This window comes from Eretmochelys imbricata, chromosome 7 (assembly GCF_965152235.1).
Source record: "Eretmochelys imbricata isolate rEreImb1 chromosome 7, rEreImb1.hap1, whole genome shotgun sequence".
In the NCBI taxonomy this organism is placed as follows: domain Eukaryota; kingdom Metazoa; phylum Chordata; order Testudines; family Cheloniidae; genus Eretmochelys; species Eretmochelys imbricata.
In genome coordinates, this window is record NC_135578.1 from 114,000,559 (window position 1) to 114,021,611 (window position 21,053).

Sequence of the window (21,053 nt, forward strand, 5' to 3'; positions counted from 1 at the left end):
CCTAACAAAGAAAATAACAGAACGCCACTAGCCGTCACCTTCAGCCCCCAACTAAAACCCCTCCAACGCATTATTAAGGATCTACAACCTATCCTGATGGATGACCCAACACTCTCACAAATCTTGGGAGAGAGGCCAGTCCTTGCCTACAGACAGCCCCCCAACCTGAAGTGAATACTCACCAGCAACCACATACCACACAACAGAACCACTAACCTATCCTTGCAACAAAGCCCGTTGCCAACTGTGCCCACATATCTATTCAGGGGACACCATCACAGGGCCTAATAACATCAGCCACACTATCAGAGGCTCGTTCACCTGCTCATCTACCAATGTGATATATGCCATCATGTGCCACCAATGCCCCTCTGCCATGTACATTGGTCAAACTAGACAGTCTCTACGTAAAAGAATAAATGGACACAAATCAGATGTCAAGAATTATAACATTCATAAACCAGTCAGAGAACACTTCAATCTCTCTGCTCATGTGATTACAGACATGAAAGTTGTGATATTACAACAGAAAATCTTCAAATCCAGACTCCAGCAAGAGACTGTTGAATTGGAATTCATTTGCAAATTGGATACAATTAACTTAGGCTTGAATAGAGACTGGGAGTGGCAAGGTAACCTATTTCCCCTTGTTTTTTCCTACACACCCCCCACCCCCATTCCTCAGACGTTCTTGTTAAACCCTGGATTTGTGCTGGAGAGTATTATCATTGTAAGGAGAGTGATCACTTTAGATAAGCTATTACCAGCAGGAGAGTGGGGTGGGGGGAGAGAAAACCTTTTGTGGTGGTAAACACCCATTTTTTCATGGTTTGTATGTATAAGAACATCTTCTGTATTTTCCACAGTATGCATCCGATGAAGTGAGCTGTAGCTCACGAAAGCTTATGCTCAGATAAATTGGTTAGTCTCTAAGGTGCCACAAGTACTCCTTTTCTTTTTGCAAAAAAGCAGGTGATTTTTAACAAATCAGCTTATTTCCTTGAACCACATTGTTTCCTAAAATGGTAATAAATCTAGAAAGCTTTTCAAAGAGATGAAACATACAGAATTAAATTCCCCCAACTGGAAGAAAAGAAGAGGAAAATTGCCATGTTGCAATTCGATAGCTGACACTGGGCCACTTAGCCATGTGCCTAAGGCAGAGGCCCGCGACTGGATTGATAGCATCACAGATTTGCTGTGGAAAAGCCACAGAATGGAAATGATTTCTGGTGAGACTGCAACAATTTATGCTGTGATCTGCGTTGTAAGTTTTACTGCACTGAGAGAAATACACCAGACTGGTGTAGATTTTCAAATACTTCCTTTCTCTGCTCTAGGGCTGCATGGAACCGAATCCCCAAGCTGCAGCCACAGAGGGGCTAACAGGAGCTGCAAAGTTTTCCCCTTCTGCATGGTTCACAATTCACTTTCTATAGTGTCACAATTCTGTTCCCTTCTACATTAGAACAAAGAGGTGCCTTGTTAACAGCACCAAGTTAACCGTTTCCTTTTGTGCCCACGTATGTACTTTAGCAATAATAAACTGAGTGCATAACACATATTTCCTTGAAAGTACTGACCACCTGGTAGGAAAAGTTGATGGCAAGAACAAAGCCAAGAACCATTAAATACAACCAAAATTAACCACCAGGAAATGTCTCAAACTGAGGTGTTACTGGGTTGTAATGTTAGCTTGTAGAGCATGGTCTTGGCAGACAAGACGCTTGGATTCTACGCCCTGCTCTGACTTACTGCATGTGGCCTTTAACTTTGAGACCCTGGCTTTAAGGTACAACAAACGTCCAGAAGTATTTTAAGAGTGATATAGCTTCAATTTGTAGATTCAAGGTATTCCCAAAGAATAGATGCCTGGTACAGTAGCCAGTCAGATTGCTCGAACACACAATGAATGGTCTTCATTAACAAGAGGTAAACTGTAAGCAATTTAGCATAAGGATAGAAATAGACTATTTCCCCTTAGAACAGACAAGCTAGTATACTGTTAAAACAAGTTTAATTCATTTTAAATGAATAAGCCTTTTAAAAAAAAAAGTTTTGTTGATTCTGGAAGTGAAATGTTACATCCTCCATTTTATATCTGCAGAAAATGTGAGGTTGTGGTTATAATAATAATAATGCTGTACTCAAAATATTTAGGAAATGGATTATAATACTTAGCCTATTGTGTCTTCCATCAGAGAACCTCAAAGTGCTTTATGCTGATTGAGCCTCACAAAATGCTCATTTTAGAAATAAGGAAATGGAGGCAGAGAAATTAAGGGACTTGCCTAAGCTCACACTGTGTCTGTGGCAAGAAGAAAACTCAGATCATCTGACTCATAGGCTTGTGCTTTAACCCTTTGATCAGACTCTCTGTTCAAGACAGAAAGACAGGCCACTTATTTAGATGACTAAATATGAATTTAAAAACAACACTAAGCAACCATGTTTGAAAAAGAACCATAAATAATTATTATTAATAAAATCTAAAATTAAGCCAACTAGGAATTTCCAAGATTTTCGTCTTTGAAATCATGGGAGTACAGTAAAAGTGAAGAATAAGCATCATGCATCATGGTCTGTTTCTCCTTCCCATACAATCATGCACTGTCTGGATAGAGAAATACTTTCAATGGACATGGGGTGTATAAATTCATAAGCAGCGCTGACGGAATGTAATTTTCTAAATCCTGATTTAAGATGGCATATTTAACATTTTTCTAGCAGTATCTGTTCACTTTTGGGGCATAGATGGTCTGCGATTCATTCCATTGCATATAGACTGAAATGTAAAAATATAATAAAACTAAACTTACTTTTCAAACAAGGAGAGTCTCAAACTTCTGTCTGGCCTTGCATCCGCCATATCACCTCGATCTCCATCCTTCTCTGCGGGCACAGGACTAGATTGATTTTCTTCCATCTATGCACACAGAATAAAACAGAGAACTTGAATATAAGTGTCCTTTGAGGAGTGCTATCATTTTTTTTAAACACTTCTGTAACTAAAAAGCCTAATAAATCCCCCAGTCATAACCCCAAATGTATTTGGGGTTAATCATCAATCTGCTATGTTGCGGGATGTTTCATAGGCTAGGAGTAACCATAGTTTTTGGATCCAGCATCAATCCAATACTACACATATTCAACCACCGCTGCTACATTTTTTATTGTAATTATTAAAAAGTGACTCTAAAAATCTGTCCATAAACTGCAGCTAAGATCAAAAATAAAAATACATTTTTAGTGAAAGGTCCTCATACCATGCTTTCAAGATGCTTTGTAATCCAGTCAAAGTGGACCAAAACCAGTATGTTGGAAAGGCAGCTCTAAAAATCTGATACCAAAATATTTAGGTTATTCCACAGTAGTTATAATCCAATTGGAAGATATCCTGAAAACTCAAAAAGAATGCTTTTGATTTTTCTAGAGACAAGTTGGGTGAGGTAATATCTTTTATTGGACCAGCTTCTGTTGGTGAGAGAAACAAGCTTTCAAACTTACACGGAGCTCTTCTTCAGACTTCAAACTAACTAGTTTCCCAGACCTGAAGAAGAGCTTTGTGCAAGTTCAAAAATTTCTCTCTCTCCCCAAAAGAAGTCAGTGCAATAAGACATATTACCTCCACTCACCTTGGCTCTCTAATATTCTGGAACCAGCATGACTACAACAACATACACTAAAGGAAGATTTCGATTTTTCTCACATACATATATCCAATTGTGTTTGGGGGGAAAGTACAGTGATGTGACTCATGGATGTAGATCAGTCTTAATTTTGAATTTCACTACTTCTGTCTACTTCACACATTAGTTGTTTTATATTTTCCTAAGATTCGTGTGTTTTTAAAAAAGTAAAGAAAGTTATGCTCAGAAATTAAAAAGCATATTACTCTTCTAAGATTTCATAGCAGCCCCCTAGGTAAATTATTTCACTTGGGACAAATTCTGCTTTCAATCACTCCAATATAAATTCAGAGCAACTTCACAAAGTCAGTGGAGTTGTTTCAGAATTACGCCAGTGTAACTGAAAGCAATCATTTCCCCTGTATAAGAAAAAACATACTATTTACCAGGTGAAAAGGTTTTTTTTAAAATCACAGTATTTAGTGGAGAGCAGAACAGTTGATGCTTGTCCCATTCCTGCAAACAATTATTCATTAAAGTAGCCCTTACTCATACATGTCCTATTGAACTCATCAAGTGACAGATTAGAAACGTGGACTGTCAGATTAGATACCAGTGGAACATAGGACTATGCAAACAGATATTAGATAGGTTGTGTGGACATTGATCTGAATACTGTGTACCAACCCCAGTGCAGGTTGAAAGTAAAAGGGAAAGTGGTTTTCAGCCCCCGCAGAATATGAATACTCACAGTTCATAAAGCACTAGGGCTAAGTCTGATGATGTTTAATATGTTTCTCGGTGATCTGGAAAAGGATATGAACTTTGAAGGTGGCGGAATTTGCAAATTATTGCAAAAGGGGAAAAGATTATTTAGGGAAGAGAAGGAATTTCAAAGGGACCTAATACAGATAGGTGAATGAATGCATGAAAGAAAATGAGCATTAATAAATGCAAAATAATGCACAAATGGATGAAATAATTTGTACTACCTATGGGAATTGCGGGATTCTAAATGAACTGTTAGCCTCTTGGGTGTGTTTTTTTTTTTTTAACAAAAATAGTTACATCAGTGTGGAGGCAGTTATATCAGTATAAAGTTATCTTATAGCAATATAGCTTATTCCCTTTCCTGTACAGGAATAGACAGGAATAAAGCACCTTTATACCAACAGAACTGCATCCATACGGGACGGAAATGGAGTGTTGTTTCACTTTAACTACACCAGTATAGTCCACCTTTCTGGTGTAGACAAGGCCTAAGGCTGGGGGGCAGAAAGGGAAGAACCTCTGGGGCTCAAGGAAGAGGAAAAGAAAGGGATAAAACATTGAAGATTGGAGGAAGACTCAGGCACTGGAAGCGGAGGGTCAGATGCTAGGGGGAAGCAGGGGGTTAGAAAGTGTGGCCAGAAAGGGGGGGGGGGGAGGAGGGTTAAGCTCTGGGGTGCGTAGGAAGAAGGACAGGATCAGGCTCTGGGGCCAGAAAGAAAAAGGAGCTTAGAGGGGATGAGTTGCTAGTGGTCAGTGGGGAAGGAGGAGGACGGGGTCAGATTCTTGGGGACAGGGAAAAAGGATAGACATTGGAAGGTGGGGTCCAGGAGCTGGGGTGGCGGAAGGAGGGTTAGAGGTAGCGTTGCCATCTCTGAAGTACAAAGTACAGGATGATTCTGAGCCCATAAGACAGGACATCCGGCAGTGTGTACTGAGAGCCCCCTTACAGATTTGCCAGGACAAAAGACGGGGCAACCATGGTTACAGGGTGGGGCGAAGATGATCAGGCATGGAGTGAGAGGTGGAATGAAGGGGTTAGGGTCCGGCACTGGGGGAGGGGGTGGAAGCACGGGGTGGAAAGAGCGGAGTTAGAGTGGAGGTCGGATATGGGAAGGGAGAGGAGAGAATTGGAGTGGGGGTTAGAGGGGTCTGACAGGAGGTAGAACATGGGCTTAAGTCAGTAGGGGCAGACACTGGAGAAGGAAGGGAAAGGATTGGGGAGGGGGGGAAGGACAGAGTTAGAGAGGATTAGGCACAGGGGGGGATAGAGGGGCTCCAAACCTACCCCCCATCACCCCTATGGGGAGCCCTGCGCCCCAGGGCCACTCCGGCCAGGGCGCTGGGTCGGGGCTGCACCACACGGCTTGGCCCCGCTCGGGCCGGTGAGGTGAGGAGTGGAAGGGGGGGTGTCAGGTACTGGGGGAGGGGGGAGTCAGGGCGGGAACAGGGGTGGGACGGGGTTTGAAAGGAAGGTGAGGTGAGGGGTGGAAGGGGGGGGGTCAGGTACTGGGGGGAGGGTCAGGGCTGGAAACAGGGGTGGGAGAGGGTGTGAAGGGCAGGTGAGGTGGGGGGTCAGATACTGGGGGGTCAGGGCTGGGAACAGGGATGGGAGAGGGTTTGAGAGGCGGGTGAGGTGGGGGGGTTCAGGTACTGGGAGAGGGTCAGAGCTGGGAACAGGGGTGGGAGGGGGTTTGAGGAGGGGTCAGGTACTGGGAGAGGGTCAGGGGTGGGAACACGGGTGGGACGAGGTTTGAGGGGGGGGTCAGGTACCGGGGGGAGGGTCAGGGCTGGGAACAGGAGTGGGAGGGGGTTTGAGGGGGGGGGTCAGGTACCGGGGGGAGGGTCAGGGCTGGGAACAGGAGTGGGAGGGGGTTTGAGGGGGGGGGTCAGGTACCGGGGGGAGGGTCAGGGCTGGGAACAGGAGTGGGAGGGGGTTTGAGGGGGGGGTCAGGTACTGGGGGAGGGTCAGGGGTGGGAACACGGGTGGGAGGAGGTTTGGGGGGGGGTCAGGTACCGGGGGGGGGTCAGGGCTGGGAACAGGAGTGGGTTTGAGGGGGGGGTCAGGTACCGGGGGGAGTGTCAGGGGTGGGAGAGGATTTGAGGAGGGGTCAGGTACTGGGGGAGGGTCGGGGTGGGAACACGGGTGGGAGGAGGTTTGAGGGGGGGGTCAGGTACCGGGGGGAGGGTCAGGGCTGGTAACAGAGGTGGGAGGGGGTTTGAGGGGGGGTTCAGGTACCGGGGGGAGGGTCAGGGCTGGGAACAGGAGTGGGAGGGGGTTTGAGGGGGGGGTCAGGTACCGGGGGGGGGGTCAGGGCTGGGAACAGGAGTGGGAGGGGGTTTGAGGGGGGGGTCAGGTACCGGGGGGAGGATCAGGGCTGGGAGGGCCGGGTCGGACCCGCCCCGGGGGAGGGGGGGGATCAGACGCGGACAGGTGGGGGCAGTCGCCTCGCCAGGGCCCACTGACCTTGCGCCGTCCCCCTCTCCGTCCGCAGCAGGGCCAGGGCCTGCTCCTGCTCCCGTCAGCGCCGCGGTCTCTGACCGCGCGGGCAAAGCGAAAGGGAAAGCGGCAGGACCCCCGGGCCGCGCCCAGCGTCCCCGCCCTGTGCCCGGGCGGGCAGCTGCGGCGGCTCTTCCGGCTCGGAGGGGGCAGATACGAGCCCCACCCTCCGCTGCCTCACAGGCGGCTGCCCCCTATCCCGCCCCTGAGGGGCACGGGGTGGGGACCGAGCTGCTGACGGCCCCCCTAGCGCAAGAGGGGGCGAGGCGAAGCTCCCCAAACCTGCCCCCCATCAGCCCTGTGGGGAGCCCTGCGCCCCACAGCCACTCCTCAGGGCCTGAATTCGGTGGGGAAATTTGCACCTTCTCGCTGTTTGGCAGCATAGGAGCCCTGAAAAGGGAATTTTCTCAAATCTCTTTGCCCTCCTGCCAACCCCCAGCCTTCAAAATCCTGTGTCCGGCGGCTGCCCAAAATCCTGAGCTTGGCTTAACAAGCAGGAGGGCTTAGGGGGAGGCGGGTTGAAAAAACCCTACCCCTAGTACTTTGGAGTTTCTTTTTCATTCCCTTCTGGTTTCTGAACAATTAGGGTGTGAACACAGTACTGCCAAGTCCAAACGCTCAGCGATCAGGAATCTGGCCCTAAAAGTCCTGAGATTGGTTTACAAATCATGAGGTGTCTTTAAAATAATAAATTGGCAGGGCGGGGCCGTTATTTCTCTTCTAGCTTTTGATCCTTCCAGCTGTGTTTGCTTCATATGTTCAGGTGTTTCTCTGCAACCCTGAGAGTTGGAAACCTATTTCTTTTTTAAATGAAGGCTGAGAGTCTCATGGTTTGGGTAGCTGGGCCTTTAACAAAAATTAAGCATTTTGTAACTGACTAAACTAACTCCCTATGACTGCTGAGATCTTAACAGGGCACTTCACATTAAATGGTCCCTTGATAGGTGTTTCAACTACTTATGCTAAACAATCTGTTCCACCTTGTGACAATGTTTCCCTGATTTGAAGAAGAGCTCTGTGTAAACTCAAAAGCTTATCTTTCTCACCAACAGAAGGTTAAATAAAAGAGACTACCTCACTGACCTTGTTTTTCTAAAATTTGTGAGACCCCCCCCCCCAATAAAATCAACACTGCATTTAGGTTACATTTTTAAGGTTTTCTCCACACCTCTAAGGGCTGGAATATATATTTTTTTAAAGCTGAGCTCATGTATTCATATGACTTCATGAGCTAGGGTTTTAGAAAGACCCCAAATACCACACGACTTGTGATAAAATCACAAAACTTGGTAACACCCTCTTCTAAAAGCAAGGCCATTGTTGCTAGGAAACAGGTTTGGTTTTACTTGGAACAGCTCAATTTTTGTTTCTAATAAGCATGTTTTTTGTTCAAAAACAAATCCTTTTTCACTTGATAAAATTCACATAGCTAAGGAATGGTTTTCTACACTAAAGGACCCACTTCCAGGTGATTACAAAGTTAAATGTGTACCGTGTAGAATAAATTACAGTAGTAAAATAATTTCAAACCCCTGTGACATGCATAGATCTGCAGGTGCACCTCACTTTGCAGGATCAAAGCCTTAAATGGTTAAAAATTGAATATCTAGGTCAAAAATCCTAGATGCGCAGCATAATCTGTAAGCCTGATTTTAACATGCAGGTGTGAAAACTTGGTGGCCTTGCACCAAAATGGAAGGACAATGAAATCAACAAATAGAGAGCAGTATCTCTCTAAGGAACTCCGACAAGAACTGGAAATACCAGACTGGACTCAGTCCTGTTTCATTCTTCCAGTTCTAGGCCACTGTTGAAAAGTTGTTAAAACATTTTATTTTTATTTATTCTTATTCTTATAATGTTTACTTCAACCCCATCCATGGCTTTGGCTTTGGTTTACTTCAAACCCATCCATGGCTTTCACAGTAATTAAAAATACAAAATATGAATATAATCAACACCATTGCTGCAATGGCCATTGTCATCTCCTCTCCTGGACGGAAGAACCTCAAGTGAGTTATTTAATAATATTATTAGATTAGATTTTCTAGCTGTGATGTAACTAGGGCCATTATCCTGGCTGTGGTTGACAGGCCAAGTGTCCCGTTTGTTACATAGCCTGTTAGGTTTGTTAATGCTTGGAATTCTTTGAAATAAAAGGCTTCCCCCAACCCCAGGTAGGGCCTCCCTGTATCTCAACGGCAGAAGCAATAGGAGGGGGAGAGGGGCAGAGAATGAGCTTGGTATTGGCTTTGCCTCCCCACAGCACACCAAGTGCAGGTGACTTGGGGCAAGGGTAGGGTGACCAGATGTCCCGTTTTTAAAGGGACAGTCCCATTTTTTGGGACTTTTCTTATATAGGTGGCTATTACCCCCCACACCCTGTCCCGTTTTTTCACAGTTGCTATCTGGTCACCGTAGGTAAGGGGAAGTAATTTGCTCTTGTCCGGGATGTAGCAGATTACACCCCCCAGAAGCAAATGGGGAGCATGGAGGAAATTGTGAATCTCTGAGTTAAATTTTCTTCCCTGAACTCCTTCTGGGGTGTGTGAAAGTAGAATGAATTATATTTAAATTATAATTCATTAAAGAAATGCTGCTTGAAAGGTTTGTTGAAATATAGTTGTCAGGAAGAGAAACATTAAGGAGTGTGAGACAATGGGTCCTCAAACTAATTAACTTAGAGCTCCTACTGAGCTAGGAGATTGGTAAACGTTAGTATGCAAATAAGATATGTATGTATATTTGTCAGTTTCTCTTCCTTTTGTCTGTTATGTTAAATTGGCTTTGGCTTATCTGTATAAATAAGTTAGCTTGAGCTTTTGTATGGGGCTCGCATATCTGGGTGCATTGGCAAAGCGCTTTGCTAATAAACAGAGTGGTCTGACAAATTCTGTGAGTCTTGAATCTGACTTTGACAATTTGGAGGTTCCACCGAGACGGCAACCGTCTTCACTGGGGCCATGTGACTCCTCACCGTTCTTAGGACGGCCATGGCAAGCCGGCACCTGGGCATTTGGGCCGAGTGGTCCTCTGCCAGAACGGAAGGGTGCATGACCACAGTGAAGTCTACACCATCGAACCTGTTGGCCCCCTGAGGGCCAATTCTACCTTTGTTTCCCTCAAACAGGGTTTGGCTTCTGCCCCTGCCTTAGGGCTGCCTGACTATTCTAAGCCTTTTACCCTTTTCTGCCACGAACAATCTGGGTGTGCACTTGGAGTTCTCACTCAGATGCACGGAGAAAAGAACTGCCCAGTGGCTTATTTCTCTGCCACTTTAGACCCTGTTGCCCAAGGCTTACCCCCCCGCCTGTGTGCTGTAGCTGCTGCAGCGCGCCTAGTCGAAATATCTGATTCCCTTGTTCTCCGCTCTCCTCTTACCCTCCTGGTCCCTCCCTCTGTAGAAACTCTCCTGCTACAACGTAACACAGGCCACCTCTCCTCTGCCCGCCTTACCAGGTATGAACTTTTACTACTATCAGCTTCATATATCACCATAAAGCGTTATTCTCAGTTAAACCCTGCCACCCTCCTTCCTTTGTCTAATGACGGTGATCCCCACGACTGCCTTGCAACTGTCTCTGCTGTCACCGTCCCGCGCTCTGACCTTTCTGATGTCCCTCTCCCTAACTCTGACCTTGTTTTATTTACTGATAGTTCCTGTTTTCGAGATGACCAAGGTCGTCTCCTTGCAGGATACGCTGTAGTTTCACTCTCTGAAACCCTGGAAGCTGCGCCTTTACCTTCTGTAACCTCAGCACAAGTCGCTGAATTAGTTGCCCTCACCCGTGCCTGCTTTTTGGCGGAGGGACGCTCTGCCACCATTTACACTGACTCCTGCTACGCTTTTGGGGTTGTACATGACTTTGGTACCCTCTGGCAAACTTGGGGTTTCCTTACCTCTGCTGGTACCTCTATTAAAAATGGGCCCTACATCGCTGCCCTCCTGTATGCAGTTTTACTTCCGTCTGACCTAGCTATTGTTAAGTGCCCTGGCCACTCAATGGCAGATACTGATGTTGCTAAGGGTAATGCATTTGCTGACGCCTCTGCTAAACATGCTGCTGCCATAGAACCTTCCCCAGATGCATTTCTAGGTTCCCTTTCTATTTCTATACCGCCGCCGTCCCTCACTGACCTCACCCTGCTCCAAGACTGCCCCAGAAACTGAGAAAAAATCCTGGATTGCCCAAGGTTGCTCTCTACATCCCGATTCTCTTTGGCACTCGCCGACTGGCGCCTTTGTAGCCCCCTTTTCACTCTGTCCGTCTCTGGCCGCCCTACTACACAGTGTTTCGCATGTCAGAAAGGAGGGGATGGTCTCTGCTGTAACTAAGACAGGATGGTGGGCCCCCCATTTTAGCTCTTTTGCAGCCCGCCACTGTGCAGCCTGTACCATTTGCCAAAGCCATAATATTGGTAAACCTGTAAAAGTGGCCCAGGGGTTCCGGGGTCTGCCTCAAGCACTGTTCTTGCACTGGCAACTTGATTTTGTACAAATGCCTAAATGTCAACAATATGAATTTATATTGGTTATGGTATGTTTATTCTCTGGTTGGATTGAAGCCTTTCCTTGTCGCAAGGCTGACTCACTGTCTGTTGCCAAATGTTTGTTAAATCATATTATGCCTGCCAAGGGAATTCCTGCTACTCTGTCCAGTGATCGGGGTACACATTTTAGTGGACAACTTGTTCAACACCTGGACCGTATACAGCATATCAAACACCTGTTGCACTGTCTCTACCACCCACAGAGTGCAGGTGCAGTTGAAAAACGAAATGGTGTACTTAAGAATAAGCTTGCTAAAATTTGTGACTCTACAGGATTAAGCTGGCTAGTAGCCTTACCATTAGCCCTTACGGACATGAGATCCACTCCATCCTAAAGGCATAAATTAAGTCCCTTTGAAATTGTTATGGGATGCCCTATGCAAGCTATGACTACCATTACTCCTGTTCCAGATTTGAACTTGACTCACAGTGCGCTCCTTCAGTATTGCAAGGGACTAATGCAAGCTGTAAGTCACTTCCATTCACAGGTTCGAGCCGCCTGGCCCACGGAACCCACCTCTGACGCTTGCCACAACCTCGAGTCAGGTGACTGGGTCTATGTATGGCGCCATCATCGAAAGCACGCCTTGGAGCCCCGGTGGAAGTGTCCTCATCAGGTACTGCTTACTACACAGACGGCTGTTAAACTATCTGGCATCGCAGCATGGATACAAGCTTCACAGTGTAAGAAGGCACCATCCCCAGAGAACCAATCATCACCTCAGGACAACGCAGAGTCAATTTTGACTCCAGAAGAAGACGTAGAGGAACAGTCTGCAATACCTTACAATCTACGCTCTTGTAAGGGTTGCCAGAAGCAGACGACGAACAACAACAACAAAAAAAAGCAGTAGCGAGCCTAGCGCCTACTGCTTGGTGTGCATAAAACCGTGACTGCGGTTCCCTCAGTTGAGGTTGTCAGAACCAGAAGAGCCTTGCCTCCAACATGCGCCTCTGCCTGTTCCTCGGCTGCTGGTATCTTACGGTCTGGGGAGACCACGATGACAATTCTTTTATCCAGCAGCAGGTGTGGATAGCTCAGACCCTTAATATTTCTAATTGCTGGGTCTGCAGCCACATCCCAGCCCACTCTCACACTGGTGTTCCTGTCCTGGCTATCCCACTCAAGTCCCCAGACCTCACTGGAGGGCCTCATCCATTTAACAAAATATGGAACAGCAATGACACTTGGGAAGCGGTGGGAATAAATGCATCTAAATGGATAAGTGTGGTGGAGGGAAAAGGTCATTGGTGTTGGGTGTGTAATGGGACAGGGCTGGATCTGGGGAAAAGCCATTGCCTTCAGCATATTGTGGCCAATGGTGTATGGGATTATTCAAACAAAACTAAAAAGTGGCGGGCCGGGTATGGAGATATGAATTTTTTCTCAACCTGGGATAAAACAGAGAAATCAATCTCATGTTCCCCCTACAGTAACCTTAGTGAAAACAATACAGTCTTTCAATGTCATGCAAATAACACCACTCCTGGTAAGGAGAATTACCCTGTACCCTTTGGGGGATACTACTCCTCCTTTGCAAACACCTATATGACAAATGGGTGCAACCAACCCTTCCCGGCCTTAATAGGCCATCACTGGGTGTGTGGGACCAGAGCTTATACCGCACTACCAGCTAATTGGTCAGGAATCTGTTATCCCGCCCGACTCTGCCCACAATTCCGAGTGCTAGGAACCTTCCCTCGAGAATGCCTCCGCAATTTCAGGCGAAAAAGAAGAGACTTAATGGATGCCCAATGGTATGTAAATAACATAAGCCCTTTAACCTGGGAAGAGACCATTGGCGGTTCCTTAATACCATTAGGGGGAGTAATACACCATGCAAAAGGGCTCCTAAGGTTACAAGCAGTAGTTGAAATAATGGCAAATGAAACCGGAGAAAGTTTAAGAGCCCTGGCCAAAGAAACAGGGGCAATCCAACAGATGGCCCTCCAAAATCGTCAGGCATTGGACATAGTGCTGGCGGCAAAAGGAGGGACTTGTGCTCTCATTGGAAAAGACTGCTGTGTGTATATACCAGTCAACACCAATGAGGTAATAGATCGTGCTAGCCACTTAGAGCAAATCACATATCTTCCCCACGAAGAGCCAAGTTCTTTATGGAAGTGGCTAAGTAACCTTTTCAATTTCTCTGGCATAGAAAACTGGTTGTTTCAGGTAGCCCTAACTCTCCTGTTTGGAATCCTAATAATTTTTGTATGTTTTCAGTTACTTTCCTGTTGTATCCAAAATTGTGTCAGGCATGCTACACAGATAACTTCCCCAAAACAGAGTGCTAATTTGATGATTTTAAATATCACTGATGAACAAAGAGTTAAAGAACGATTGATATGTGGAACCCAGTAATTGTTGGTCATTGCGTAGCTTGACCAAAAGGAGGGATTGTGAAAGTAGAATGAATTATATTTAAATTATAATCCATTAAAGAAATGCTGCTTGAAAGGTTTGTTGAAATATAGTTGTCAGGAAGAGAAACATTAAGGAGTGTGAGACAATGGGTCCTCAAACTAATTAACTTAGAGCTCCTACTGAGCTAGGAGTTTGGTAAACGTTAGTATGCAAATAAGATATGTATGTATATTTGTCAGTTTCTCTTCCTTTTGTCTGTTATGTTAAATTGGCTTTGGCTTATCTGTATAAATAAGTTAGCTTGAGCTTTTGTATGGGGCTCGCATATCTGGGTGCACTGGCAAAGCGCTTTGCTAATAAACAGAGTGGGCTGACAAATTCTGTGAGCCTTGAATCTGGCTTTGACAGGTGGCACAGCTACCTTATACAGAGCTGTTCCTAAAGGCACAGACCGTCGCTTAGCGAGCTCTAGGGTGACCAGATGTCCTGATTTTATAGGGACAGTCCTGATATTTGGGGCTTTTTCTTACATAGGGTCCTATTACCCCTCACCCCCGTCCCGATCTTTCACACTTGCTGTCTGGTCACTCTAGTGAGCTCATATACCCCACATGGAGGTGACCAGCTACCTACTAATTTGATAATGGTACTGTTGATACCATTAGCTCCATCCTGGGGTTATGACAACTCGTGTTAAACTGCAAAGCCTAGAAACTGAATGACCAGTTTCTATCATTCACATGAACATGATTCTTTTCTATGAGTTCACTCTTCTATTTAGAGAAATATGTCACTGAGAGCTCCCCTTCTGTACATACTTACCCAGTTGCCAAAATAACCCCTCTTAGTAACTGGCAGCTTTAAAAGCCAGCCAGCAGCTGACTTCGAAGCAGAAGGTCAGCAAAAGAGAGTGAGACACTTCGATTCAGAACTTTAATGTGATCCTTGACTGCAGAGCAAAAGGGCTTGATTGCGCTATCTGGAGTGTGTTACATACAGAGTGGAAAGTCATCTTCATAGTCTTTGAACCTTTTGTGTATATATAGATATATATATTCTTCACTCTGTTGATTTCAAGATGAATGTTCAGCCTTGTGCTAGATGCGGTTTTGGGGTTTACTCTGCTGAGAAGATAAACTGTATAGATCAGGTCAGTAGACATTCTCTATCTTGATCATTTTGGACATTAATAAACATATGCATTGGTACTTTACTTACTAATATTGGGCCTCATCCTGCTTCCATTGAAGACACTGCCAAAACTCCCCAAACTGTACATTTATTTATTCATACTGGATTTCAGAACTGAGATGAACTTAATGATAAAAGTTTGTTGGAACAAAATTAAAAACAACAAACAAATTCAAAATGACAATTGATCTATTTAGTGCATGTCCATTCACACATGGGAAATGGTTATTAATTATATAGATAGAAGGGATCAATATTGGTGTTTAAAAATCACTAGAATAATACAATATGAAATACAAGAAACTTTCACTATATTTTTATCTTTTGCAATTCTAGACATGGCACAAAGCCTGTTTTCACTGTGAAGTCTGCAAGATGATGCTGACTGTAAATAACTTTATCAGCTATCAGAAAAAGCCTTACTGTCAAGCGTAAGTATGCTTCCTTATAAAAAATAATCATGGTGTAAAATTTAAGTTACCATAATTCATTAGAAGAGTATGTTTGGGACAGATTCTGGTCTCACATATTGTGGTGTGAAACCAGAATAACTCTACTGATTTAGTTGGGGTTGGTCCTGCTTTGAGCCGGGGATTGGACTAGATCACCTCTTGAGGTCTCTTCCAACCCTAATATTCTATGATTCCATGATGCTTCAGCGGAATTACTCTGGATTAATATGGGCAGCACTGGCAGATGAGATCGGAATCTGACCTCATATGTAACATTTCCACATTTGTCATGTTGTCTTGTAGCTTAGAAGACACCAAAATAAGTGTCATTTGAAGTATTTAGAAAAGTAAACTATTGTGACTATACTATGATTTCTGTATTGGCAATTAAGAGTTAACAAGATGTGAATTCACTTAGTAGCCAGAAAAATATGTAAAATGCAGATTTTAGAGGGATGTTTTTTTCTGAAAGTTTTTTATTTCATAATGATCAATTCCTGTCAAATTTGTCATTTGAAAGGAAGAGATGACAGTTGTTTTTTATTCTATTATTCTCTTTTGTTATTAGAAACAAGCATTGATATGATATGATCATTAAAATTAATTTAGTTGTAGGCACCTACTCTATAAAACAATAACTTGTGTGTAACCCAATAGTCATGTTGGGGAGTGGGACGGGTTCGTTCAGTGTTTTTAAGAAATATAAGACTAAAAAGAAAACCTATCTTTCTGGTGGTCAATAACGTTTCTAATTTCCCATTACACTTTCTTTTATAGACATAACCCAAAAAACAACACATTCACAAGCGTATATGAGACACCTGTAAATATAAATGTGAAGAAACAATCAGAAGCAGTAAGTGAGGTAAGAAGCTTTAGGAACAAATGTGTTTTATATTCAGCTGTATTTTATGTTTCAAAAGACACCATTGTAGTCATGTGTTCTGTTCTAGAAATGTTCTAAAACACAAAGTCCAGGCAGAACCTCCTTCTTCTCTCCCATGGTTTCTTTGAGAGTATTAAAAGTTTGTACCCAGGTTTGGATCAGAATTTTGAAAATGGGCCACAACAATCAAATACTCCCATACTTAAGGGGTTTGAAATCCAGATCTTGATTCAAATTTCCCAGTTTGATCCCATCTCTCGCTTGCTTATGCTGATGTACAGATTTGTTACAATTTTTCCCTAGAAATATATCAGTTTTATGTAGAAGAAGACACAGTTTGTAACATTTGTTATAAATATTTCAGTGAATGCTGGAGCTGGCTGGAAACTTTTGAAATTTAGACGAAATGAGGGAAAATGTCTAAAATTTTATATGTAGTGTTGCTGTTGCTGTGTCGGTCCCAGGATATTAGAGAGACAAGATGGATGAGGTAATTTTGTGGAATATTTTTTCGTTTTTTCAACAAGAAATTTTTTTCTATCTCTGGTGAATTTGTATCCTACGTGTTCAGTATTCATTTTAAAAAGAGGAATAATATATTGTGCCTGTTCAGCTCTACATTGGAGAAACAAGGTGGGTGGGAGAGACAAGCTTCTGAGCTTACGCAGAGCTCTTCTTCATGTCTGGGAAATGTATTCAGGGTGTCACTACTAAATATAGGGTGGAACAGATTGTTTAGTGTAAGTAGTTAACACATATTACATGTATTCTAGACCTGAAGAAGAGTTCTGCATAAGCTCAAAAGCTTGTCTCTCTCACCAACAGAAATTCGTCCAACAAAAGATGTTACCTCAATTTGCCTTATCACTCTACATGGCTACAACACTGCTTACAACTCTACATTATAAAGCCGTTGAATTACATTGCAAAGAAAAAGAGCAAAAGAATAATTTTGTCAATATCACTAGGAACCCCCAAGGTAGAATTATAGCCTCACTTCTTGTACGTTTGGGGCCTCATAGTCCTTACTCGGGTAGCAAATCTATTAATATTATTGGGAATCTTCCTGACTGAGAAATGCAGGCTCAGTGTGTAAAGGGATACTTATCTAATATTGTAAGTGACAGTGCTCACAGAAAATTGGTGGAATGCTGAACAAAGCTGTGCAAACTTGATAGTTTCCATCATGTGGGTTCATGAAGGCATTTTTGTAAACTTTCTATCACTTGCTTTGAATTCTGAGTTCAAACACCAAGCAAAACTTGACTGAAATCCCCAAGTCTTTGATACCAAGCCACAAAGCAGCTTCAGTTTTATTATAATCTGTACCCAGAAGGTTTTTCAAGCATCTGATGAACTTGGCTGAGATTTATAAAAAATACAAAGTCAGGTTTTGCATGGTTTTGTTTTGAGAACATTTTTACTGAAATATTATGGGCGCATTGGATTTTCTTGTACCTGTATCTCTATCAAAGGCTGTTGTGCTCCTGAAAAACACTGGGGGAGCTCAAAGTCTTTTTGTTTTATGGCATTCTTTCCTGTCTTGTGGTGTTTTCCTCCAAAGACATTTGTTTCAATTTTGTATTTCTGGTAACTTTAACGTTAAAAAAGTACATAGTAAGATGGCAAATAACCACTGGTAACTGGCCCATTTCCATATGTAATGTAGCTTTATTGACTTTAGTCCCCTTTGATACTATAAAAACTATTGTGATTATTATATATAGTAAGCATAAACAGTGTGTTCATATATGATTTCACGTCCTACTAAAAATTCTCTGTAAAATAAGGGAAGGAAGTTGTCTTATTTAAATTATTGCACACACTGTTCATATTTTTTCTGCTTTCTGGACAATGCTGGCATCATCCATTTAGCAGCATTCATCATACGTTGCACTTTTTCTCCCATCTTTCTTGCACACCATTTTTATGCATCAGGTTTTTGCAATAACTCAGACAATCTTAAAACAACAACCAGTATACTTCCTTTAAATTTTGTGTGACAGAGCTGGTCTGGAATGAGTCTGGGATTATTGCAGGTTCTATTTCTGTTTGCAGACTGTGATATGAGACCCTGTTACTTCCAGTGTGTTGGTGTGTATATATACACGCAAGGCAAATTATAGTTCAGAGATCACTTTCCCTTCTTTTCTCACCTAAAGGAACTTCTGTCCCTTTCAATCACATAGGGAATTTTGAACTCCAAAGAGGGGGTAGCTAAGTGTACTTAAGGGCCTGATTCTGCAGTCCTTACTCACTGAAAGTCCCCATTCACTTATATGGCAGTTTTGGGTCTAGAACTATGTATGCTAAATGTATAAAAGAATTCTCACTTGAGAAAATGTTTGAGTTGAAATGTTAATGATCTCAAGTAAAAAGAAAAGGAGTACTTGTGGCACCTTAGAGACTAACCAATTTATTTGAGCATGAGCTTTCGTGAGCTACAGCTCACTTCATCGGATGCATACCGTGGAAACTGCAGAAGACATTATATACACACAGAGACCATGAAACAATACCTCCTCCCACCCCACTGTCCTGCTGGTAATAGCTTATCTAAAGTGATCATCAAGTTGGGCCATTTCCAGCACAAATCCAGGTTTTCTCACCCTCCGCCCCCCTCCACACAAACTCACTTTCCTGCTGGTAATAGCCCATCCAAAGTGACCACTCTCTTCACAATGTGTATGATAATCAACTTGATTTAATCAAATAAATTGGTTAGTCTCTAAGGTGCCACAAGTACTCCTTTTCTTTTTGCGAATACAGACTAGCACGGCTGTTACTCTGAATCAAGTAAAAAGCATATTCAACTGGTAAAACTGAATATGCTTTTACTTGAGAACATTACATTACATTAGAGAAGAAGGATGGTTTTGCTCTTAAGGCACTAAACTAGGACTCAAGAATTGAGTGCAATTCATTGCTATGCCACTGACTTCCTGTGAGACATCAGGCAAGTCACTTAATCTCTCTCTGCTACTTCTCTTCACCTGTAAAATGGAGATATTGATACACATTTTCAGCCTTCTTCTGTCTTGTCTATTTAGATTGTAAGCTCTTCAGAGCAGCAGCTGTTTCTAATGTGCAGGTACAATACCTAGCAGAGATAGCACCCTGATCTCAGTTGGGTCCTCTAGGTGCTATTGCAAAACAAATACTAAATTGTAATAAAGTGAAGACATGGAGCTCAATTTTGCCATTAATTTACATTTGTGCAACCTCACTGACTTCACTGAGACTGCACAGGGTAAAGGAGGTAGAATATTACCCACTGACTGATACACAGGACCAATGTTTCATACTAACACTTGAACTGTATGTTCTGTGCAGATTTCTCTCTTGATTTCAGTTGTTGTTATATTACTGGTGTCTAAGAACCAAATTCTCTTCTCAGATTTTCATGGTAGGTTTCAATTCCAGTGTGCTGCTCCTGTGGGAACAGAATATCTTAGTCAGAAGCCACTATGTGGATCAGAGAACAGATGTTTGTACTAAGGGATAAATCTAACCTCCTTCTCCACCGATACCTTAGGCAGTGGTAGGAGGCAGGTCTGTGTTCCTTGCATGGCACAGAATCTAGTGCTTGTGTGGCCTTCCTGTATGGCAGTTGGCAGAGGGAGGATGATGATAAACAAAAGGATTGAAGTAGAGTTGGCCAAGTAAAGGGGACTCTGGTGGGGTGGAAAGGAGTGAGTGAGCAATGTTTTCTCAAGGGCTGCAGAGTTTGGGTTGTCTAGGCCTGTGTTTGTTTTGCAGGGCCTAACATAAAATGGTGTCTCTCTGTATCTGTATATCTTTAAAAATATACGGCTATATCCTCAGTTGATGAAAACTGACATAGCTTTCAATGCCAGTCTACACCAGTTGAGGATCTGGTACATAGATATACACACAAAGTAGCAGAGGTGTGCATTTGGTCATAGCTTTGTTATGTTAGGAAGTAAACAAAGTCTTGCACTGGTTTAAAATTATTCTCGCTGCATTTTGCACTTACTGTATAGTACTATGTACCCAGGCGCGTTCAGCACTTTCCCACCTTAAAATGACAGCCTCATGCATCCATGATGTGAGAAAAACCTATACATAATGATGCCATTATTTTTTATAGATTAAATATCGAGAAGAGGGGGAACAATTCAAATCGTTTTTTCACTGGGATGTGACATCTACAGATATGGAAACTGCCCATAGAGTTCAACAGCTGGCCAGTCAGGTTAGAGACATTCTTCAAGTACACACGTTCATGTGAGCAGCTAGTATGCAACCTGCCAAACGTCGGCCTGGTGTGAGCTACTGCCCCATGCTAAATGGGATGATTATTGCTATGCTTTTATTCACCATATTTTAGTCATGAGAGTCCATTTATTATTATTTCCTTAATAGCCTGTTTAAATTGCACTTGCTTTTCTAGGTAGCCTATTTTAGTCATTAAAAAGAGGAGAGCAAGAGTCAGGAGATTTGGATTCTATTCCTGACTTGGCCATGGAGTCATGCGTGAGCTTGGTCAAGTCACTTACATTCTCTGTGCCTTTGTTTCCCCTTCCCTAAAATGAGTATAATCAGACTTGCCCATCTCTGTAAAACTTTCAGAGATCCTCAGATGAAAGTTGCTGTGTAAGTGCTAAGTATTATTATAATCCATCATTTGTCTTGCCACTTTTTCTATTTACTGCAAATATTGAATGAAATTCTGGCCCCATTAATG

The 21,053-nt window shown here is 43.3% G+C and overlaps 2 protein-coding genes across 6 annotated transcripts in view; one reads left to right on the top strand and one right to left on the bottom strand.

Moving 5' to 3' along the window:
• CASP7 (caspase 7) overlaps window positions 1-7,017 on the bottom strand; it is a 33,872-nt gene extending 26,855 nt beyond the window's left edge. The window contains exons 1-3 of one of the 5 annotated variants that reach the window (XM_077823121.1): window positions 6,865-7,013; window positions 3,267-3,340; window positions 2,820-2,926 (exon numbers count right to left, since the gene is read on the bottom strand). In XM_077823121.1, coding sequence (XP_077679247.1) covers window positions 2,820-2,926; window positions 3,267-3,269 — 110 coding nt within the window. In that variant the 5' untranslated portion in view covers window positions 3,270-3,340; window positions 6,865-7,013. Of the gene's footprint in view, window positions 1-2,819; window positions 2,927-3,266; window positions 3,341-4,380; window positions 4,400-6,864 lie in introns of those variants that run through there. The other 4 variants (XM_077823117.1, XM_077823118.1, XM_077823119.1 and 1 more) reach the window with 4 other exon arrangements.
• A 7,877-nt stretch (window positions 7,018-14,894) lies between these two features.
• Window positions 14,895-21,053, top strand: part of NRAP (nebulin related anchoring protein) — a 58,281-nt gene continuing 52,122 nt past the window's right edge. The window contains exons 1-4 of the mRNA XM_077821701.1: window positions 14,895-14,966; window positions 15,344-15,438; window positions 16,237-16,324; window positions 20,457-20,561. Coding sequence (XP_077677827.1) covers window positions 14,895-14,966; window positions 15,344-15,438; window positions 16,237-16,324; window positions 20,457-20,561 — 360 coding nt within the window. The remainder of the gene's footprint in view (window positions 14,967-15,343; window positions 15,439-16,236; window positions 16,325-20,456; window positions 20,562-21,053) is intronic.